General features: G+C 40.4%; 1 protein-coding gene across 1 annotated transcript in view; it reads right to left on the bottom strand.

The window, feature by feature from the left end:
• LOC134541505 (syntaxin-binding protein 5) overlaps positions 1 to 25,641 on the bottom strand; it is a 366,972-nt gene that overhangs the window by 72,843 nt on the left and 268,488 nt on the right. The window contains exon 14 of the mRNA XM_063385002.1: positions 24,533 to 25,484. Coding sequence (XP_063241072.1) covers positions 24,533 to 25,484 — 952 coding nt within the window. The remainder of the gene's footprint in view (positions 1 to 24,532; positions 25,485 to 25,641) is intronic.

The following is a 25,641-nucleotide window of genomic DNA, read 5'->3' as shown; positions in this document are numbered from 1 at the left end:
ATAAAACATAACAAAGCCAAAACAATTATGAAATTCTGAGCATGAAACTACCGCTTCATTAATATTTTATTATGAAACTTTGACAAGAACTGAAAGAGTGCTAAAGACGAAAGAAGAATAAGCACACTGCAATGGCTGGAGTGTTCAGTCGACGCTACTGAGTGCGGGCAACTCGGAACATAACACCCATTGTGAGACATACACGTGGCAGTCTGCAGCAAAATACTGATGCAAACTAAACAATACAGTTATTTCATTGGTTAATATCGTTGGTTTAGTGGTCCCAACTGCTGTCACTCTGCTTACCAACTAGGCCTCTATACTCCGCAGTATTACATATGTCTATCTACAGTCAGTTTCACCAACTGCATTTGTCCTTATAACCAAGGATGCGCATTTCAAAGTCACAACATTTCACTTAGTGGTAGTAATTTCCATCATCAGTCCAAAATCATCATCATTCTGTCACATTTTACTATGCCAACTATGGTGTGTAAAAAGATTTGGACTTTTACAATTTGTGGTAACCTTTATTATTGTCGGTCAATATTCTTTACTATTGTGGAATGTAGAATAAAAATGTTTCTCTGAAAACGTAGTTTAACAAAATAGTTGCACTCCTAAAGAAACTTGAAAAAATGTTTAAATATGAATATTGATGAACCATCAATTAATGACACCAACTTAAAACTGCAATTTAAAAACAAATATGGCTAGGTACTCTTATTATTTACACCAAAACTACTTTTTACATTTCTTAATTTCTCACAGCCCTTCTGTGGCCTTAAGAAATGTCACAATAGTATGCATAAAATCAACTTGTAATCAAATCATAAGAATATTGCAATCTTGAAGAAACAAATAATTTTCCCAAAATATGCATACTGTTTTGCTAAAAAAAATTGTAGTCACTAATATTATACGTATATGTTTCCAAAATTAACATTGCAGTTAAAGATTTTCTGTAGTATTCTAACCTAACTTTTTGTTTCGTTATTAAATTGTGCAAAAAATATCAGATGGTAACAAATTAAGCTAAACTAAAACAAAATTCATAAAAACGACACAATGTTAAAATTATACATTCACTTATTTGAATACGGTACAGCCAGCACTTGGTTATAAGAACAACCGCAATGCTGAAACACTACCCCTGCAGTCAATTATCATAATTAACTACCTTTTGCCCCCAAAAGTCATTAAAAATACATATTATATAAGAATAGCATTTAATAACAAAAACTAATGAAAATTATTAAGAAGAAGTTATAAATATAATGCTATACATTAATAGACTGAAAAAAATAACTAATTTTAAACGGATCTGAGCTGAAATGTCTGCTTTTTTTTTTTAAATCCAACCAAGCCAAGGAAAACTTCTGTATTCAATAAACAAAAACTTCCATAATGACGACATTTAGAAAAAACCGAACACTTGATGAAATACAATTCATACTGTGACAACAGTTCAACTGTAGGTGTAATGTAAACAGTGATAAACAGTGACGGTACTACCAAAACTGCAATACTGGCGCGACACGAGCAGGGCGTGCGGGGGGGCGCTGCTGTCCGTGTCGGCGGGGCAGGCGGCCGTGCTGAGGCCCTTGTGCAGCCGGGGGCGGGTACCTTGCGACTTAGAGCGGCGCACGGGGTCCGGGGGCCGGGGCCTGGGAGACCCGGCGCTGCCCGCCGCGGGCGACACGCAGGCGCCGTTTATCTGCGCACACAGAGCCACCTGCCCCTCGCACTGCTCCTGCCACACCGGCGAGTCTTCGTCGCGGCGGGAAGTTACAGGTATAGCATACCTAACCATACTATTCTTTTTTTTTTCAAATGTATCATCACAGGTTTTCGACTAACACATTATAAGGAAGATTTGTATATGATCTAAGAGGGCGAAGTCCGGACAAAAATTATGCTTCGTCGAGCAAAACTGTTGTTTGAGGAAAATCTTGTCACGGTAACGGCATTGAAGATCGCTATTTGTCGACGAATCACCAAATATTGAAGTCACCGTCGACGACGAAACGTAAATCATCGAGGTTTCCTCTGCAGCCAGCACTGTAGTCATTAAGCTCTCTTCTGCTGACGGTAACAAGCCCGTTGGACTCTGCAGGCACACCCATTGAAGACCCTTACGGTAAGGCCACCACACTGGAAAGAACACTTTCATTCATTTCATTCCCATGCTAATTTGGAAAATGGTCTTTCTACTTTGTTCTTTCAGCCATTTTCTGAGCCGACCTCTCAGGCCACATGTTTACCTCCCCACTTGAAGTGGCCACCCGAGCCATAGACCACCTACATCTCGACACAGCCCAGGGGCTGATATGCTCACTGCCAGGATAATTTGCTCCCTATCCCGGTAAAATGTGATACACCTAACAAACACTATCAATGCCATGAACCATCTTATTTATTTTCCTGCTTTTTGGAAACTCGCCAACATTGTTCCTATCCCTAAATCTGGAAATCAGCCCAGGCACGTGATATTGTATCACCCAACTCCCTTTTATAGCTCCTCTCGAAAGTATCTGAATGGATCATACTGCCTCGTCTCACCCTATGGATGGGCATACTGCGCGTCCTTCCTGACAAGCAATTTGGTTTTCGACGTGGCCATTCGGTGACTCATCCAACTGCAGCCATTGTGGACCTCATCACACACTGATTCTGCCAACGCCATTATTTAGTTCTTGCTCTTTTAGAACTATCAAAAGCTTTTGATTTAGTTCATCATCCAGCACTTTTATACGAATTTAGCTCTTTCCGACTTCCTGAATGTCTCATTACCATCTAACACAGCTTTATGCCCGGGCATTCTTTTCGTGTCAAGATCAATCAAACCCAATCTCTGGCATTTTTTTATTGATGCTGGAGTCCCCCAGGAATCGCTTGTCAGTTCGCTTCTTTTTTCCCCTCTATGTTACCAATATTTTCTCCCTACCAACAGAATGTATTTTTCAATATGCCGATGATATTTCCATCCTGATTTCTGGAGCCCATGCCCCTGACTTAGTAGCGAGAACTTCCAGACATGGGGTGTGCAACTTAACCCCTCAAAAACTCAACTCCTCATTTGCACAATATTCCATCCCAGATCACCAGACTCTCTGTTTCTCCTTGGACATACCATCCCATGTTAGTCTACTATCAAGTACCTCGGCATATACCTAGATTCCACCCTGGTGTGGTATCAACATGTTGAATACATCACCAGAAAAGCACCAACAGCATTTGGATTGATCCGTTCAGACCTCAAACCAGCATGTCTGCTGCCCCCAGCCAACTGCGACAGATTATGAACACTTTATGTCCTCCCTATTATTTTTCATGGAGTCGCTGTCTGGGCATATATGCCTAGTTATTGCATGCAACCCATTCTCTCCACTTACAACAAAGGTGTATGATCAATATTGGGATGGCCCATCTGCACAACTGTTACACTCCTATGCACGGCAGCAGGGGTAGCCCCACCATTTGCTATCGTTCAGACAACTGCTGAAAAATTCTTCTGTAAAGCCCACCATCATCTTAATCCGATAGTCTCGTCTCTTGGTAATTATGATGTCAATGCACCCCACATCCATAGAAGAATAAAATACTTCACCCTGGAAGTCCCACCCTAACCTTAGGACTGACAACTTTCTGTCCACTACTTGCTTTCATGAGGGTGCAGGCACAATGCTCCACTTCGACCCCTCTGCCACACCAACTTCCCACTCTCTCACCACCAGATGTTTGCAGTACGTTGGGTTTTCCACAGATGTTTCCAAACACTCTTTCTTACCTTGATACCACTCTTCATCTCTCATGTATACCACAAAAGAACTCTATGAGTTGAAGCATGCAAGATAAAAATTCCAGCAACTTTCCATTCCAATTGCTGATTCACTATAATATAAAAAAGCCACACAGCACCTGACTGCAAGAAGCTGCCGGTGCCTGATCGTGGACCTGCGACGTCTTGCTGCCCGACAGAGAGGTGTCGTCATCATCTGGTGATACACCCACTATTGTCTAACTACATCTCCACCGAGAATGAGTGCAGCAGCAGGAGTGATTACGCCGAAGTGTAAAGGTAACAAGTAACGAGTTGTACATTTGATGTGTACGAGACAATGATGCAGTATGACTAAGAATTTGAGAAACTTGGCAACCAAGAAGCCAAGTAAACTGAAACTGAGTTTGTAAGCGAACTATGTGACTGCTACAGAACATTGTTCGCCACGAGGAAATTCTGGTTTTGTGAAGGCAGTTGTGTACGTACGATGAACAAGCACGAGCTGTGGGTGGCATGTTACGAGTTACAAATTAACTGTTTTCCCAAGGAGTTTGGTAGGCTGGTTTGTGGAACTCGAGCAACTCCAACGAGGTAATTCACACAGATGCGAGTTCTGCCCACCGTCCCCAATATTGCGGAGCAAGTGGACACCCGAGGCGCAGCAGACGCCCGGGTGTGCCACGAGGAGTGGGACCAAGAGAGTGCTTCACTCGCTCTGCGCGGCTCTGCACCAGCGACGCCGAAACCAAGGCCAGTGACTTTCCTTTCAAATGCCCTGTTGCAAGCGCATTTTAAGATAGTATTACCCAAGGAAAAACCTGAGATAAACAGTTTATAATTGTTATGAAATTATTTTGTAATGTTTTGTATTTGTAGACTGTGGAACTGGAAATAATTCTAGATAGCTATAATAAATAAAAGCTGAATTATGTTATATTTATTTGTAATAAAAGTATTTGGTACGAATTAAAAAAAAACAAGTTCTATGTTAATGAAAGTTCAAATGAACTATAATTTAATTCATTTCATAAAATGTGTTGCAAAGTAATGTTGAAAACCAATACCTTATTTATATTTTCAAGAAGTATGTATTGTAATTATAATATTTAAAACCAAGGTTTTTTTTAAAGAATTTGTATTTAATCTTATATATGCAATTGAATGACTAAGTGTAATCTTGTTTTTCACAGAAGGTGATTTCGTTGAATACAGCTGTACTTCAGGACCTAGTATAAGCCAGAGAGCATGTTGAAAGTTAATGATTGTTTCAAAAAAAAGTTTGAAAATGAAATTATTTATACGCAAAGCACTTCTTTCGCTCGCTATTAAAAACTACCATCTAGTGTTGTATCTCCTGGGCTACATCACTGGGAAAGAGAAATATTAAACATATTTACAGCATTTGGAATACAATCCAGTCGCAATGCAGCTCTACAGATATGGGTGTCAAAGTATACCAGTTTCAGGTCAAGTAATGGTAAATTAAATCACAAAAATAAAATCCACGAAGCTGCCACTGAAATAGCCCGAAAACTTATTCACAATACACCCAAAATTAATTGGCCACAGTTGGTTAGAACAACTGAAAATGGACTGGCAGTCCATATTCAAAATAAAAGTTTGTCGGCCAGAGAAGCTGGTTAATGCAGTCGAACAGTTGAAACGGAAAAATGTAGAGTTTTTAAGGAAAGGGGAAGGTGAAATTAAGGGTCACACGCTACACTACACAACATTTAAAACATTTAAAACCTAATTCAGTGTCTAAGTTTTGTAAGATAAATTCAGTTCAATATGCCTTAAAGGCCATAATAGAACTAGAGCTGGAATTGTTGGTGTCAGGGGATCATTGATCCAGTAAAGCAGTCTACTGGGCCACAACGCCGGAGTGCGTGATGAATGCTAAAGGTGATGTGACGTTCTGTGGAGAATACAAGGTCACTTTGAACCTAACAATAGAAAAAATTACCATTATCCACTGCCTAAACCTGAAGATATTTTCACATTATTACACGAACATCCCGAATAAATGTGAATAGAGATATTAGCAAGGAACCATGTGTGCTGGCAGATACTGAAATTTTATATTGAAGAACTGGTTAGTAGTATATAAAAATATATTTCCGATGTCCACCATCTTGGATTGGAACATTACAGCGACCGTAATGGATTACCTTGACCTTGAACCTTGTAACTGACTTTCAAAATGTGCGAAAAATACTCAAAATTTGCAAAACAATTTGACCAAAAATTGCAATATTTCCAGGTTTTCTTTGGAAAATAGCCAAAAAATCTTAAAACATTGAAAAAAAATTACTTATTTCGAGGGAAAAATTACTGTTTTGAGAAAAAATTTCTGTTTTGAGAAAAAATTTCCAGTTTCAGTCCTCAAAAATGCAAACGGCTTGAAAATAACCCAAAGTTGCTTAAATTTCCTGGCAACAAGCCACTCTAAGTCGCCAAGGAAATTTCCACGACCATTAGGATGCCATGGTCAACAATTTTAATTTTTACATAACCGTTGCAATTTTCGTTACGGCATCCATATTGATAATCCAAATTTTTGAGTAAGAAATCAAATTTTTTTAAATATTAAAAAATTAATAAACATTTTAATTCAATATATCTGCCATCGTGGAATATTACATCATGGGTGCCATCTTGAAAATTCGTAATTTTCATACTAGTAAATAGGGAAAAATTTTAAAATTAATAACAACAATTATAAATAAAATTTTTGATTTAAAAATCCACAATCTTGGGTTATGATTTCACAGACGCAATATTGAAAATACATCATTATTATCCAAAATAATCCCAAAAAAATCAAATTTATAAAAAAATTAATAAAATTTGAATAAAATTTAATTTTAAAACATAATTACAATATGGAGTCTTCAGTTCAAACCTTGTGAGAACAAAATAAAAATGATGACAAATCATTCCTCCACGGAAGTCAATGACAGACTGACCTCCCAATACTAATGTCATGGTGTATATATAGCTGGCTAGTATTATGTCACATCCGTCATCTTGTTTTCGTCTGCTGGAGTCCACCATCATGTTTGCATCTGCTATAGTCCACCATCTTGTTTGCATCTGCTCTAGTCCACCATCATGTTTGCATCTGCTGTAGTCCACCATCATGTTTGCATCTGCTGTAGTCCACCATCTTGTTTGCATCTGCTAGAGTCCACCATCTTGTTTGCATCTGCTAGAGTCCACCATCTTGTTTGCATCTGCCCGAGTCCACCATCTTGTTTGCATCTGCTAGAGTCCACCATCTTGTTTGCATCTGCTGTAGTCCACCATCTTGTTTGCATCTGCTAGAGTCCACCATATTGTTTGCATCTGCTAGAGTCCACCATCTTGTTTGCATCTGCTAGAGTCCACCATCATGTTTGCATCTGCTAGAGTCCACCATCTTGTTTGCATCTGCTGGAGTCCACCATCGTGTTTGCATCTGCTAGAGTCCACCATCTTGTTTGCATATGCTAGAGTCCATCATATTGTTTGCATCTGCTAGAGTCCACCATCTTGTTTGCATCTGCTAGAGTCCACCATCTTGTTTGCATCTGCTGTAGTCCACCATCTTGTTTGCATCTGCTAGAGTCCACCATCTTGTTTGCATCTGCTAGAGTCCACCATCTTGTTTGCATCTGCTAGAGTCCACCATCTTGCTTGCATCTGCTAGAGTCCACCATCTTGTTTGCATCTGCTAGAGTCCACCATCTTGTTTGCATCTGCTAGAGTCCACCATCTTGTTTGCATCTGCTAGAGTCCACCATCTTGTTTGCATCTGCTAGAGTCCACCATCTTGTTTGCATCTGCTAGAGTCCACCATCTTGTTTGCATCTGCTAGAGTCCACCATCTTGTTTGCATCTGCTAGAGTCCACCATCTTGTTTGTATCTGCTAGAGTCCACCATCTTGCTTGCATCTGCTAGAGTCCACCATCTTGTTTGCATCTGCTAGAGTCCACCATCTTGTTTGCATCTGCTAGAGTCCACCATCTTGTTTGCATCTGCTAGAGTCCACCATCTTGTTTGCATCTGCTAGTCCACCATCTTGTTTGCATCTGCTAGAGTCCACCATCTTGTTTGCATCTGCTAGAGTCCACCATCTTGTTTGCATCTGCTAGAGTCCACCATCTTGTTTGCATCTGCTAGAGTCCACCATCTTGTTTGCATCTGCTAGAGTCCACCATCTTGTTTGCATCTGCTAGAGTCCACCATCTTGTTTGTATCTGCTAGAGTCCACCATCTTGCTTGCATCTGCTAGAGTCCACCATCTTGTTTGCATCTGCTGGAGTCCACCATCTTGTTTGCATCTGCTAGAGTCCACCATCTTGTATGCATCTGCTAGAGTCCACCATCTTGTTTGCATCTGCTAGAGTCCACCATCTTGTATGCATCTGCTAGAGTCCACCATCTTGTTTGCATCTGCCCGAGTCCACCATCTTATTTGCATCTGCTAGAGTCCACCATCTTGTTTGCATCTGCTGGAGTCCACCATCTTGTTTGCATCTGCTAGAGTCCACCATCTTGTTTGCATCTGCTAGAGTCCACCATCTTGTTTTCATCGCAAGAGAGAAAGGCTTCGAAAAATATCAAGGAGAAGTTGGTTCATCTTGCATGATAGCGCTACTCAGCTGTCTCAAGGCATATTTTTTGACTGGGTATTGGATTTTTTTATTTGAATAAAAAAAAATATTTTAGGCATAATTTGTTAGCAGAAATTCACAAATTAAATGTTACCTTAAATACTTTTCGCGACTCCAATAAAAAAATTTTATTGTGCAAAATTTGATTTCTCAGAAATAACCACAAGCAACCGGAGATCATCAGCATATATCTAGACAGGAAACTTGAATAATACCATTAAAATATTAGCAGGAATAATCAGGAGCACACGGAGAAACTAAGGCACTTTTTCCTTGACAAATATCAGCAAATCACAGAAAAAATAAAATAAATATACATTAAAATTTACAAAAAAATACAGAAAATTCTCCCAGCTTATGAACTCCTTTTTTCAGCAATGATAGAGTTCTAGCACAAGTCAGAATTATTTGTACCATTAGTGAGCATCCCGCATCACACATAAAAGAAATAATTTTTACCTCAACCCAACACGTGACGAAATTTGTTGGCAAGAATATGACTACTAGAAAAAAGTTATTTTGCATGAGATAAATTAACTCTCGCAGCTGAATGGAGTCAAAGACTGAGACATATAGTCTTGTAACCTCGTAGATTGTAGCATCGTAGACTTGTAGTCTAGAAGAATTGTAGCCTAGTAGCCTTGTAGCCAGTTAAAGCCTTGTAGTCTTGTAGTCCTGTAGACTAGCAGTCTTGTAGCATCGTAGCCTTGTAGACTTATAGCCTCGTAGACTGTGTCCTATTAGCCTTGTAGACTCATAGCCAGTTAGCCTTGTAGGCCTGTAGTCTTGTAGCCAAATAGCAGCTAAACTTAAGACAGCTGGATGCGGATAGCTGGAGCCAAAGACTGTTGGAACCAAAAACTGTTGAAGCCAATGACTGTTTGAGGCTAAAGACTTTTTGGAGCCAAATTTTTTTGGAACAATTGTCTTTTGGGAAAAAATATTTTTGGAGGGAAAGACTGTTGGGAGGAATTATATCCTATCATAAACTGGCGATCACATTCTACTGGGATGCATGTTCGACAAATGTACGTCCTTTACGTTAAATGTACATAGTGAAGCCTGTATTACCGAATCCTACTGATGAGATTGTATCACATAAAGTTGAAATTTAGTTCAAATGTTATTCCTTATAGTCAAATGCGTGTCCCGTGTATGTATTATGTGTCCATTGCATGTATTGTGTGTACATTGCGTTTAATGTGTGTATTGTTAGACCATTGCGTGTCCAGTGTGTGTATTGCGTGCCCATTTTTTTTGTCGAAATTGCATCCAAATTTACATACTCGTTTTTGAGTGCTTCTTTTTTATAATGTTGTTTTGACTCGTGTATTATAGTAAATTGTACTTGGTTTGAATATGATATTATTCGAACGGTTGCGGGTATATAAGCGAGTCTCCAGACTGAAGGACTTTCAGCTTGTTACTGGCTGCGGCGGTGTAAGGATCACCTGGTTTGTCTCATCGCGTAATTACCTGTTCTTGTTAACTCGATGACATCTTTACCACTTTAACGTCGGACTCGATGGAAGTTCGTCTACGGGAACCCTGACGTACAATCGACTATGGTGGTGCAGATCTGGTAAGCAACTTGGCCAACAACACTAGAGAAGACCAACAGGCGAAGAGAGCTTAATGACTCAGTGATGGCTACAGAGGAAACCTCGATGATTTACGTTTCGTCGTCGATGGATACTTCATTGTTTGGTGATTCGTCAACAAATAGCGAGCATCGATGCAGTTACTGTGACAAGATTTTCTCAAACAACAGTTTTGCCTCGAAAACACGAGAAAAGAGAATGTGCTAAGAATCTACGTCACAAAATTTTGGACTGTAAACAATGTCGCAAGCAATTTTAAGAACTCATTAGTTGAAAAGACACTTGAAGACATGCAAAGCTCCTGCTGCGAGGCAAAAAGTAAAGGTTTTGCTACAACAGCGGTTGATGTGCTTAAGTACGCCAAAATTAGTACTAAATCAGTTACATAATCATATGGTTCGAGCACTAACGCCAGCGGTAAACACTGCACAGACCTGCACCGCCACTATCATGGCAACACTGCACAATGTCGCACAGTCACTAAGCAGCAACACTGCAAAGTTCCTCACAGCCACTAGACCGGCAAATCTGTACAGTGCCACACCGCCACTAGTGCGGCAACACTGCAAAGTGACGCAGGCTGATAATCATAGCGGATATCCACGCCTTAATGAGTTGACCATGGTGTGAATTCTATTTTACAATACATTATAATATGAGGTATGATATTGGGTGTGAATAGGAAGCATACAAACACTTCTTTTTTTTTTACCACTTTCTGACATCTCCTTCCTAATGGCAAGGAGAGTGTTGAGTTTTGTTTTTAATATTAAATGATTTATATGAAACTGATGAAGCTGACGTTAAGATAAAGGGTAAGATTAAAACTACAAAATTATCTTGGTTTTTTGCTAAAACGCACCCCATAGGGAAAAAAAATTGTATCAAGATTTATGAAGTGTGAAAAAAGTTAAGGTTCATATTATAATAAGAAGGCTAATGAAGCAGAAAATAAACTATTGTAAATGCATTTTATTATACAAAACCTACCAAGTCCCTTTGAACCAATAATTTGCCTTTTTAATTTTATAAACTGTAGTTCCCATAACAATTGTATTATTTATTACGATAAATAAGTAATTAAGAAAACATAGAATGTGGCACGTGTGCATTCGGAAACTCCGTGATTTTCCCATGGCACACTGTATTTTGCTTTCTCGCAAATATCGAGTGGTCAAACTTTGCATATTTTCGCTGGGCATAACAAGTCTTCAATATAAACCACTACGTTTCACTGCAGTAAATAAATTCAGCGCCACAGGAAAAGCCACGGAGTGTAAGCTATAGGCTGTAATGACGTATCCCACGCTAATGAACTTGCGGGCAAAAGCTAGTATTGTATGAGTTTATATTCGTTGTAATTTTTTTTTCGGAATCATTCTGAGATTTTATAATTAATAACTGCAGAACCACCAGCTGCCAGTGTTACCAACATGTTGGCTTGAGTAAACTACGGCACATCGCGGTAAGTCCCAAGCCCCCACACACACGCACACACACATACACAACTACAAAGGCAGACATACAACATACACCTTACAGTGTTTACGTGATTGCCCTAAATCGCTATGTGACAAGGTGCCTGCTACTTCTACACTTCTGCCAGAGTTCTGAAAGGCAATAAAACCAACTTTTCTGAACAAACAATTCTAGCAATTTTTACAAAAACTATATTGGAAACATACATCTATGCATCAAGATAATCTGTTTCCTGTGAGCTAGCCAACTGGCAAACGTCACAAACAACTACCCCGACAGTAATATGACCAATCAGCTTTCTGCCTTCCACACACGCAACACGTGAACACAACAATTACTTAACAAAGCAAGAACTTACTAAACAACGCTATTATTAAAACTACTAGGTACATCACATGTAATCAGGAAAATCTCACGAAGACAAATGCACACAGCACAACAGCATTCCCTTTACTAAAGTAAAATAAGATGTGTTCAACTGACAAGTGTAAAAACACACACTTCTATAGCGTACGAAGGACGCAGCAATCCGACAGACTGCAAAACAATCTTAAATTTGTGTGGAAGACAATGGTTTCTAGCACCTCTATGTCAACTTGTGTACTGGCAATAGGCATGGACAGTGCTGCTAACTATTTTACTAGTAGCAACTACTACGTATTTACCAAAAACACATTTGTACCGAAAAGGTATTTAAGGCAGCTATGGTCTTCATCTGAGTCCTGCCAAACAGGAAAAAAAGAACAAGCATTTTATCAGACAGCTCATTATGTCTGCAACCTGTTCATGAGTGTGTGAACTGGTTGGTTTATTTCACTTCAGAGTTGCATAGTAAAGAAACTATTTGAAAATATGCAACAGAAACAACTATGCACACATTTTGTTTGCACTACACAATCAAAACAGCTCATAGAATCTTAGAAACAAGCTTTGATCAAACCAATTGGAATCAAACCAATTTCTTATACATATCAGAGAGAATTTTGTCTATTAAATCCATTTTTAAACATTATATAAATTATACAAAAAATAATAATAAATATTTTTCAATGTCTAAAGTTTCATATTCAGTACATGCCCAATCCTAAAATAAAATGTACCAGGCTGATTATTCAATTCCACAATATGAAAAATATACTGATACCCAAACAGTTAATTGGAAAGAGAAAATATTGCCAAGGCGATTATTTAAAAAAACGAGTATATCTTTAGCATTATTAAAAAGTTAATTTGACATTGTTGATCTAGTTAAACATTAAGTTTTAACAATAAAAATTTCATCACGAAATACTGGAGGATTTTCACTTTTATAGAAGCAAATCGAATTCCATACATACTGAAACTATTTGGTACCTAATTTATAATTCAGATGTTAAAGAGTACAAGTTACTTAGAGAATCATATCAGAATTATTAATAACATAACACGAGAATATATTGTATGATACACATGAACACTGTGTTCCAGTGACTTTTTGTTTGCTAGCAACAACAGATAATCCAAATACATAAATGAGGAATTTATTATTACAAAATACGAGCCAGCAGTAGCACATTACGTATAATAGAGAGTACAACATTTATCATTTTCAAGAGAACCAATAAAGAGGTAAATATCATCGAAGTCATGTTTGTTTCACAAGTTTCTTGGCTAATAAATCTGCACTACTTTCATAAAGAGAAAGTGTTTGTTTGTATGTAGGGGGTAATCTCTGTAACTACTGATCCGATTCTGACAATTCTTCCACTAATAGGAAGCTACAGTATCCCTGAGTTCTATAGGCGACGTTTTATTTTGAAAAAATATAGAAAAATATAATAAAACATTAAATATCAGTAAATACACCATAGATATGTGTATACATCATAGAAAAGAGAGGGAGGGATAGAATGGCCACTCTCTGAATAACAGCTAGAATGCTATTTGCAGCGCTGTTGTGGCCGTGCACAGTACTAACCGTATAAACATTGGTGGAAGGATGACCTAAGTAGCTATTTATGCTAAAACAACCTATGTCACAAGCTAGCATTTTCGTACACGTGGCGGCATTGTATTTTACTTAATACGTAATTTTATACTCAATTTAACAATGTACCTCAATGAAAATATGGGCACTAAATAATTGAATAAATAAACGCCAGACAAGTAGCACGCAAATAACCTAAAGTCCTAATCAAAAATACGAAAGAAAAATTGCCGCCATTACAAATGAGCCTTGGCAACGAATCGTAAACAAACATTGAGCAGTGAGCACACTAGCGCTCTTACGGCCGTGCACACAAACAAAACGTTGTTCAAGCATCTCTCTAATGAGTGCACATCCCGTGGTATACATTAAGGACATGCATATCAGGAAGAAATAAAGTTATACCAAAGAGATATGGAAGTGTGGATAAAAAATGGTGTGAATTAAACTCATATTTGTTACTTAATTATTTGTTCTTATCTTTCCATAGAGTTAAAAACAAAATTGTGTGGACCAATATTTACTATTAATCACTAAAGTACCTATATGATTTAAAAGCACATTTTTTTTTAAATTTGTATGTAGCCTTTTTTGAATGTAGCCTATTTTTCATTTAATGAATATTTTGTTGCATGCTGCGCACACATTTTATAAAGTAACTCTATTAATTTTTTTCATAACATGCCCTAGGAAGTACATAACCTCACTTATGTATTATTTATATGCAGCTTTTTTTCATCCTGTCAATGTTTGTTGTCCGTGCATCGTAAAAATTCCCCTTTTTTTATAACGTGCCTAAAGAAGTATTACATAACCTCACTTTTATATTTGCATTTCAAAAAAAAAATGCTTGAACACGACTGGTACACCTGGTGAGTTTCAGCGAGGTCGCAACCATAGCAATGCATGCCATGTCTCCAACGGACACACGTGTAGCAACACAATCCTAGCGCATGTGCAGTAGGAGTTATGCTGCAGCTCACTGCGTGCACCAACCGCAGGGAGTCATCTGCAGTTGTATTAACAAGTTACGTTCAAGTAATTTTTCAAATGTAATTATATAAGTGAGGTTATGTTAGCACACACACACACACACACACATATATAGATTCAGCCTCCATATATTTGTGCTCGCAAAACTCGAAAAGTAGTCGATCGATTGACTTGAAATTTTTACACACCTTTGCATTTCAATTCGCGAGTGTTTTTTATGGTAAAAGTTTAAAACAATAAATAATAAAAATTTTGGAAATTTTCCGGGAAGTCCATCATTTTCAAATTTATATGCATGAATTTTGATATTATAGTGTACGCATATAAATAAACATATAAGGGTGCGAGTGTTTTTGGAAAAGAAAAAATATATATTTTTTTTTAATATAATTTTTATAGGCTTTATTCACACTTTTCTAATATGTAGTTTATAACCTAATTATCTCAGGAAAGTATAGCAAGAAAAGAGATTAGATTCTTCACGGATAGAATGCACGCGCGCGAAAAAAAACAACTTTTACTGCCGTCTATTGTTTTCGCTTGCCATAGTACACGTGTTACGAGTTGGCCCACAAAAAGTCATTGGAATCATTAGACAATACATTGAAAGACTAGAAAAAATAATCAGGTTAAATTTTATGGATCATTGTGTTACTATCCTGTGACCTCAGGCAAACGCTTCTATTTATACCTCACTCAACATCACTCAATCAATTGAATGCCTGCCAGTCAAAGAAGTGCATTTAACAACAAATATGAGAGTTCAGCTTCAAACCAATCCAACAGCCTACATATTTTCAAGACAATGACTCAAGGTCGGTAACGACACTGTACATACAAATCCAGAAACAGGAAAAAATCACTTTTCCATGTATTTTTTTCAATATATTGAATTCAAAAGACGAATTCGTAGACAAGGTTTTCTACAGCATCGAAACACAATATCGAAATCACGCATGGTTAAGTGGAAATCCATTCCAGCGGCTAAAAATGTCAACGTAAACGAAATGAACAATATAATTTTAACAGAATCTAAGGTGAAACAGTGACATACAAATCCATTGACTCCGTGTTAAACCAAAGTGAAGTAATGCATTTTCCAACAGAATTTCTTAATTCACTCGATGTTACCGGTTTACTGTCACACATTCTGAATTTGAACATTTGCATGCCAATTATATTACTCTGAAACATCAATCAGCCAATGTTATGCAATGTCATACGATTGGTATTTTAAAACTTGATAAACAATATAATTGAAGCAACAATTCTGTTTAGACCTAATAAAAATAAATAAGTACTACTTCCATGAATAACCACTCATTCCGACCGACATAGCGTTTGAGTTCATATGGCTTCAATTTCCAGTATGCCTTGAGTTCGCTATGACTATCAATAAAGCGCAAGGGCAAACTTTGCAAGTGTGCGGTTTGAATTTAGAAAAAGAATGCTTATCTAATAGTCAATTATACGTTGCACGCTCAAGAGTTGGTAAACCATCTAATCTCCATGTTTATGCAGAAAACGGACAAACAAGAATTGTAGTCAACCAATTAGATTTTATATATATATATATATATATATATATATAGAGAGAGAGAGAGAGAGAGAGAGAGAGAGAGAGAGAGAGAGAGAGAGAGAGAGCCAGTCATGGAGACTCAACAGAAGTGAAAACTTAAAACTTTGTTTTTAAATGTGTAATGTGACATCATTTCTACGTCAAATGTACGTAAGAAAATGATTTTGGTATTATGTCAGCATGATATCATTTATCCTTACATCATTTTTTAGTCACAACAGATGTCAGTGGTATGTCCAAATTACATAAAAATTCATTACCTAGCTATGACTTATCAGTGATGTCAGACCTAGGTCATGTATTCACGTGGTCAAATTAACTTCACTCACTGCTTCTACAGCATGTCGCTGACACGAACTCACAAGATTTTACCCCTCCAAAAAAGATTCCAACACGCACATGATACAGTCGAGTATATACAATGTATTAGTGTATATATGTGTATACATGTACACTGCGATTCGCCAGTCTGGCGCAACACGTCACTAGCATGTCGGTGACGCGAACCCATAAGTTTTGCCCCTACCAAAAATCGCTCTGAGCACGCCATGAAGCCTGGCTGAGCTGAGAGCACGCGACGACGCCAGGCTGAGCTCAGAGCACGCGACGACGGCTGGCTGAGCTCAGAGCACGCGACGACTCCTGGCTGAGCTCAGAGCACGCTACGACTCCTGGCTGAGCTCAGAGCACGCGACGACGCCAGGCTGAACTCAGAGCACGCGACGACGCCTGGCTGAGCTCAGAGCACGCGACGACGCCTGGCTGAGCTCAGAGCACGCGACGACGCCTGGCTGAGCTCAGAGCACGCGACGACGCCTGGCTGAGCTCAGAGCACGTGACGACGCCTGGCTGAGCTCAGAGCACGCGACGACGCCAGGCTGAGCTCAGAGCACGCGACGCCGCCTGGCTGAGCTCAGAGCACGCGACGACGCCTGGCTGAGCTCAGAGCACGCGACGACGCCTGGCTGAGCTCAGAGCACGCGACGACGCCTGGCTGAGCTCAGAGCACGCGACGACGCCTGGCTGAGCTCAGAGCACGCGATGACGCCTGGCTGAGCTGAGAGCACGCCATGACGCCTGGCTGAGTTGAGAGCACGCGATGACCCCTGGCTGAGCTCAGAGCACGCGACGACTCCTGGCTGAGCTCAGAGCACGCGACGACGCCTGGCTGAGCTCAGAGCACTCGATGACGCCTGGCTGAGCTCAGAGCACGCGATGACGCCTGGCTGAGCTCAGAGCACGCGATGACGCCAGGCTGAGCTCAGAGCACGCGATGAGCTCAGAGCACGCGATGACACCTGGCTGAGCTCAGAGCACGCGATGACGCCTGGCTGAGCTCAGAGCACTCGATGACGCCTGGCTGAGCTCAGAGCACGCGATGACGCCTGGCTGAGCTCAGAGCACGCGATGACGCCTGGCTGAGCTCAGAGCACGCGATGACACCTGGCTGAGCTCAGAGCACGCGATGATGCCTGGCTGAGCTCAGAGCACGCGATGATGCCTGGCTGAGCTCAGAGCATGCGACGATGCCTGGCTGAGCTCAGAGCATGGCTCTCACAGCATTTGAAGCACTTCGCTGTTAGGGATCACGCGTCATCTACACCCGGTTGCAGCTCAATGCTCTGGTAAAGTCATAACCTTTACAAATTCTTCTATAACCTAGAAAAGTAAATGGGTATTATATATATTTTTTTTATTAATTGAAGATTTCCTTAGGGTATTCCTGATGAATAAATTTCCCGTAATGCATAGAATGTCTTAATGTTCCTCTGTTCGGTACCAATTTGTTAGCTTTATAGTTCAAAAGTTTGCACAGCTGTATTTTAAAGTATCTATGTATTTTAATAAAAATAATAAACATTAAAAATGAGAAATATTTTTTCATGTAAAAATATTGTTTATAATAATGGCTCAACCTAAAATAAAATATATTATAAAAACATCATTACATAATTATGAACATTCTATATATATATATATATATATAACACCTTGAAAGTTTATTACTATCAAACAATTAGTCACATGCTCATTACCACATTTATCTTTACATTGTTTGTGGTCTTTCAGTAGTAGGAAATTGTATGTTTGGGAACAGGCGTAGGAGTCTGGATGCAATATGCTAAATAACAAAAAAGGGGATGTGATCGTAAGGAGGTCTACTACAGGTCGGATGATCATGGCCGTCGACATTGACCTTGGTGACTATGACCTCACACAGTTAATACACTACTGAACATTGCACTTTCTGTTACAGCTATCACCATCGAGTGCCCGGTTCATCAACGGCCATTTTTAAAATTCCCTTCCGCCCCCTCATTTCATATATGCTCTAAGGTCAAGTTTGGTATCATGGGACTTTGTAGAGGTAAGTACCATCACGGTGGCCATTCTGAAATTATGTCAGACGTCAGTCCTGCAGGCCGGACGGAACAAGACCGAAGGGCAAAGCGAAATGTAGCTAGGTAAACATAGCTCACCCCCCCTCCCTCCACCCACAACTGCTTCCCAGTGAAAGTGGAAGTTTGTTGATGACCACAATCACGCACCAGGTGCGTCAGGCGCTGGCCCCAGGAGTCAACCAGAAAAAACAATAAAATATATGGATAAAAGTAATGAAATAATGTAGGCAACACAGGGGTAAATAAAATTTCAAATCTATATTACATAGGAACTATAATAACATACATAGAATAGCATTAATGTCTCTTGTTGTCTGTATCTGCAAACACAATTTAAAGTGAAGTGGGAAACACCCCCCTCCAACCCACAATTTCATAAAAGAATGTCCATTTCTTCATTTGAGAACATTCTCCAGCAAATACTTGTAATACTTCGTAGGCTGGATATCTTCGGCATAGAAGCCTCCCCGAATATGTGTGTGGTTTATATCTTCGAGGTAATAGTCCTAGGCTTCGATTTGTGAACGTGGCTCACAAGTAAATGTTCAGGAATCCAATTTCCAGTGAAACTCTTTTCGAAGACATTCGTCGCAGAACTCCATCGCCGGACTCTCGCCGCACTCCTCGCGGAACTCTGTCGACACAGACAAAACCTCGCGGAGGCCGGCGTCCGTGCTTAAGTGTTCTGTGGCGCCCTTCTAGAACTGACGAGAGCAGCTGGGGCGAGTCGCTTCATCCCGCGCCGACACAACACCCGAAGCGTCGAGAAGGGTGTCGCTCGCTCACGCCACGGGCCGCGGAATTCCCAAGACCGCTCAGCGATAGATAACGGCGCCGAGAAAGGACGATGCACTGGGTGCGGAGGGGGAGAGGGGGTAAAGGCGACCCTTGTAACCCGGCCAGGCGCGCGTGGCATGCCTTACGTCAACGGGCCACACGTGACCGAGCAGGGCCGTCAGCCAGCTCCGAACCTGGCATCGCGGTCCGGTCTCTCGCCTTCGTAACAATACATTCAAGTTTATAGCATGATCCCTTTCTGCACTTTCGCATAACCAACCACCGGTGCAGTTTGTCAACACGATGCAGTTTTTTGATCCTGCCTGTGTACAGTTCATAATGCAGAAAGGCATATTTCCGTACGAACATGTTCATTCATGGGAGCGTCTGGTTTAACTGCAGTTTCCATCCAAGGAGGCATTCTTAAACACCCTCACAGACTGCCATCAGTGAGGAGAATTATGTACTCTCCCACAAGATCTGGGATGGCTTCATTTGCTCGACATTAGGGGAATATAGTGATGTTTTGATTTTATATGATTTTTTTGAGAGCTTCCACCGCCTTTGCCTTGACACCTATGGCCTGGATTGTGCACATTATGTTCGATGCCATGCTCAAGACCACCCAAGTTTGGTTGGACCTGCCCATGGACTACAATGTGTATTTATTTGTTGAGTCAGGTATCCCAAGTGGGGTGGCACAGTGCATGAAGCAACATTGTGTGGCGAACAATGCCTATGCACCTGAGACACCAAATCTTACCAAAATTTAGTTATTTCTTACCTATCTGGACGCCAACAATTTGTAATGTTATGCTATGTCTTATTCCCTATCACTCAGAGAATTTTAATGATGTAATGTTACCAAAATTGTTTTTACCATTGTGCCCAATGATAATTCTGTTGGCTACATTGTGGAGTGTGACATTTGAGTATCCCACAAAACTAAACTCTTTCTTCCTAAGAATGAGTGCTCTCCCAATTCGGCCCACCGTAAACTTATAGCCCCCCCTCTCCGAGTCCCACTACACTGTTTACTGCATTAACCTGAAACAAGCAATCTCGCTGGTGTCCGCCTAACTCACGTCCGCAGAATCCTACAGTTTCGCCAGTCGGCATGGTTGCAGCCATACATAGCGTTGAACACTGGCAAATGACAGGTCGCTCAAAATGACTTTGTGAAAGACTTCTTTAAGCTGGCTAATAATCTACAATTGAAAATTAATGGAAACGATAGAGAACAGTAATGGAACTAGCATGCAGTGAATAGCATCTCCACCAGCTTGAAATACACAGTCTATGATACGAGTCTAGCACTGGTACACCTTCGGCATGAAACTATTATGTTGAACAAGACTTATATGCCTGGTTTCCCGTTCTTGACCTCTCCAAGACATTGAAATACCACTTCCAGTGTGATGAAACCAAGGTATGATGGTACGCTTGAACAAGCCTACATGGATACCAACAGCTTTATTTACCGGATTGCTACTCCTGAATTCTACACTGATTTGCAGTCTGACCATGTACTACTAGGCCACTTCGAAATGAGCAGCTACCCCATTAACCATGTCCTGCACTCTCAAGGTTATTAGGAAATTTAAGGACGCAAGGTATGGTCGAAACATGGCGGAGTTTGTCGGCTTGAGGGCTAAGCTGACTGCTCTTACCAAGAACGTCAAAGGAGTGTAGAGGTGTGAGATTACGAAGCATATTTAGTTTGAGGTCTACCTATGCACACTATACTCCTACAGCTATGATTTTTAATCCAATCGCACCAACAAACTGGCCCTAATGTGGACAGACGAGAAGAAGATTATCCAGGATGATAGTTTAGATACAATACCATATGGCCATGCTGGGTAATGGGGGCTTGCTACGTTTTTGGTGTTGTTATGTTATTTACTTATGCCTTCCCTTCCCGACTTCTTTGCTGTCATATATTTTGTCTTTTTTGTAAATAAATATGGTAAAATGGTTTCAGGGATAGTTATTTTTACCCTTACTTTATTGCATGTACATATTTCCCTATTTTCCATTCCCAGGTGCTCTTTATGGGAGATGTTTTCATTTTCCGCAGTTGTGATGTAACATACTCTAGGTTTGTTGACACCCTGCTAAAATGGATGCATAGGCCTCTAGGGGAATCTCACAATTAAAAAAAATTAATGTTGTACTTCCTGAGACCTATTTGTGGAAAGCAGCATAAGGTGGTTATCTGGATTCCAATGTGAATATATAATGTTTCAGGCAATAAGCGTACGGATACATCCACGGCTGCTGGATTTCAGTATCGCTCCTACATGTCTCCCTGTCTGCCTGTGATGTTATCCACAGCTGCAAGATGATGGCCTAAGCGAACCAAGTCAATACCTTAGACCTCTCCTCTATGCTTATTGAGTCCCCTTCTCACTAACCTTTCTGTGGCGAGTCTTTAATTTTATTTTATTTTTCAGTCTCTTCGGTCCTGAGTTCATCTCCTGGCCAGTGCTCCACACAGGGGCCTTTACCACACCTCTCTCTGTCTCCGCTGTGATAATTACTAGTCTCCGCTGTACCCTCCATTTGGTCTTTGTGTATTAGAATTAATAAATAGTTTAATCAAACCATATATATTGTGTTTTTATTTCATAATACCCTTTTCCTGCTAAAACATGTTAGCGACTTTGATAAGTATGTATTTAAACTTGGGCCCTACCAGACCTGTGTGGCACTAGGTCGTCACCACTGGGGCGCGGCTGCTGTCGTTAACACTTTCACTTTCCACCGGGAGAGGGAAGGGGGCTGGAAGATTGTAAACACAGTTTCACTGGAGTGACATCTGTTTACAGTTAGGTTGGCCTGTAGGAATGACGTCCGACAGTAATTTAAAAATGGCCGTCGTGACGATACTCACCTCTACAATGTCTCCTGATACCACACTTGGCCCTAGAGCATATATGGAATAAAGGACCAGGAGGGTATTTTTCAAAATGGCGATTAATGAGCAGGGGGCTCGATGATGATGGCCATAACAGAAAGCTCAACATTCAGGAGTGTACAAACTGTACAATGTTAATGTTACAGAGGTCAAGGTCACAGTCGGGATCGAGTCACGTCACGTCATGTCAAAGGTCAAGGGTATCCAGCCTGTAGTAGATGTGCTTACCATCCCTTCCTTTTTTTTAATTAGCATATTGCCTCACCTGTTCCCAAACATAAGAATTCCTACTACTTCTATCCACTAAGCGGTTTTTCTTAAAGTATGAAATGTAAATTATCATACTACAATTTTTTTGTGATGTAAATATGCTTTTCAATTTAATTTTGAAATTTAGCTTCCTGCTCACTTGAAAATTTATGTTGATATGTTTATTATAAGCAACCCTAGTTATAGCTCGTTTTGCTATATTTCTTTTCTACATACTTATTAAGTATATTTGTAATATATTATGCATTCATAGATAGTAGATATTATAAATTATTTTAATTAACTTATAAAAAATTCAAAATGATATTGTCAAATTATCTGTATCAGTGATACTGAGAATTGCCAATATATCTACAACTAAGTGAAAAAGTTTTGTATTTATATGCAGGTACTGCTGTTATTAATTGTATTCTTAAAGTAACAGGTAGTAGGTACGTATGACTTTACGGCATTACACAAACTGACTCTTTCAAGTTGATTAAAACTAGTACCTGATATAAAATGTATTAAGAACTGAAAACTAAATATTTCCATAGTAGTAAATAAAACTAATTAAAAACACTGATAATCCTTTAAAACAAAATTGCAAAAAACCTTTTTGTACACATCATTACGAGTGAGAAAATCTACACTCATAATTCCAACACTTCAAAAAAAAATTTTTTTTTCATTGAGAAAACTGTTGTAAGAAGTAGAAAATAGATATTAATACTACAAATATTTTTTATTTTTTATTTTTGGGTTGATTTAAGTTTACTCCTTTAGATGCATTTCTAAACAAATCAACAAATACGTTATTTTATTCGATTGGCTTTTACACTGTGCAATGAGAAGGGAAACACACCAGTGCGTGCCACAACCTGGTCCTAACTACTTAGACGGCAGCTAGACTCATAAGGTCTCTGTGCACGATAGACGCTAAGCCGTGAGAAGTCGTCGGAGAGAGGTTCTCCGTACAAGACAGATCCTGCAAGGCAAGTAAGCATTAGTCGTTAGCTGTTGGACGGGTCTATCACCACCTCGCACCTTGCCACTCATCTTCAACAAAAAAACATTAGTATCAGCTCCTTCAAGGTTACCAAACAGAAGAAAACAAAAACCAAGCACAGAAAATAAAAAAAATATTTACAAATGTCAAAGAAACCAAAGAAACAGAAATGAAAAATTTACAAAAGGAAAAAAAAATTAAATGATAGGAAAGAAGTTTGAGGCATATGTACAAAATTCTTATAAAATAAAACTTTAAGCAATTACATTTAAGATATTAGGATAATTTCAGGAGGAAAAGGAGCAGGTTGTTGGTGAAGGGAACAAGGAATGAGTAAATGGTAATTATTCAATCTATCAACAAACTATTAGTATCAGTATTGTCTAGACATGTGGTTCACAGAGAGATAATAAACATAGTTAACAATGGCGTATAATGAAGCTATTGGAGATGAAGCAAGCTCAGCCAGTACATAATTATACTATACTACACACCTTAGTTTTGAACAAAACTGGTGTTTTTGAGACCAAAACTTGAAATCCAGAACAAATGTAGGTACAGCAAAGTTACGAGTATATATAACTATATTAAAAATGTTCTATTCTAGGTAAAACCAAAAGAAAATTAAAAATAGAAGCTGACCAATTTATTTGATAATACTTTAAAGAAAATTCAACGCATTTAAAAAATAAGGTTAGAGAACCATATTATACAATTTGAGTTTAACTATAGAACGACTTCACTATATATATATACTGTATATTAAAATGGAAAAAGAAAAGTATTATTTGAAACAAATGCCAGTATTTCACCAGTATATATATTAAAATAAATAAATAAGGAGTCAAACAAAAAAATAGCTTCCTTAAGAAAAGAATTGCTAATTATGTTTGTTGAATCGCTGGAACCATGAATTAACACCTTTCAAATGATCAAAAAGTACACTTAAAAAACTGTTCATATCCCTACAAAATCTGTTTTCCTACAGCAGCCAGGATCGATATAAATATGTAAATAAAGAAACTACAATACAACTACTTGCCACTACGGTATGAGATGCCACAGGTAGTGTAGTGTAGTGTGTGTTGCAGCGCGTGAGCGTGCTGGCACTTACTGAGGCGCCGCATGAGGTTGGAGAAGGCAGCCGGACTCGTGTCGTCCTTCTGTCGCAGGTCGTGCACCAGCTGGTGCTGCTGCTGGTGCTGCTGCTGGTGCTGCTGGTGCTGCTGGTACTTGATGTTGGGCACGGACAGCAGTCGCGCGTCCCGCTTCTCCGCGGCTCTCTCCAGCACCACCGAGCGCTTCTTGCCGGAGTCCCGGCGCGGCGGCCGTATCGGCCTTCCCTCCGCGTCGAACAGGGGCAGGTCCACGGGCCGCTTGCCTCCGCCCACCTTGCCCTCCCCCACCTGCTCCATCTGCTCCGTCCGCTCCATCTGCTCCTCCAGGCTTGCCACCACGTCCGCCTCGCTCCCGCTCCCCCCCGCCGGGGTCACCGCCCCCGAGGTCTGCGGAGTCTCCACGAACACGTCCGGAGTTGCCACCTCCTTCAAGCAACTCTGCCACGCGCCTTCCTGCTTTCCCCTCGCTTCCTCCGTCTCCTCCGCAGCTTCTCTGTTTACCAACTCGAAGTGCAGGGACTCCGTGCTGGACAGCGCGTTCGCGCTGCTCTCGTCCCTCACGGGAGACAGAACTGCCGGACTGGGGCAGTGATCCACAGCACTCGGGTCCTCCGCGACGCCCTGTCTCTCTCTCACCGGGGCACAGAGCTTCGAGTCGGCGGAGAACGTGTGCTTCAGCCTCTGGTCCACGCGACTGAGCTGCTTCTTGAGGCTGAAGGCCTTCCAGGCGGAACTGCGTCTCCGCCCGTGGCGGGGGTCTGGCTGGGCGTCCGGGCGCTCGGGTCTGTCTGCGTCCCCCGCGGGGCAGGCCTCCGCCGCCTCCTCCGCCTCCCGGTCGGGGGTGGGCTCCCGAGACACGTCCGAGGGGCACGCGGCGTCCCTGTCTGCCGCGGGACTGGCGAGCGGCGAGGCCTCCAGCTGCCTAACCGACCTCTTGCTCGCAGGAGCCTAGTTGCCGTACGGACGAGGGGGAGGTCAAGACGCGGACAGTAACAAGCAGAGAGGAACATGTGCAAAAAAAAAATATGAAAAAAATATGGGGAAAAAATTAAACATGTAACAAAAGAAAATAATTTATTTTGCGAAATTATTAACTACCAATTCA

Source organism: Bacillus rossius (assembly GCF_032445375.1).
Source record: "Bacillus rossius redtenbacheri isolate Brsri chromosome 4 unlocalized genomic scaffold, Brsri_v3 Brsri_v3_scf4_1, whole genome shotgun sequence".
NCBI classification, from domain to species: Eukaryota; Metazoa; Arthropoda; class Insecta; order Phasmatodea; family Bacillidae; genus Bacillus; species Bacillus rossius.
Note: the sequence above shows the minus strand (reverse complement) of the source record. Positions and strands in the feature narration are given on the sequence as shown.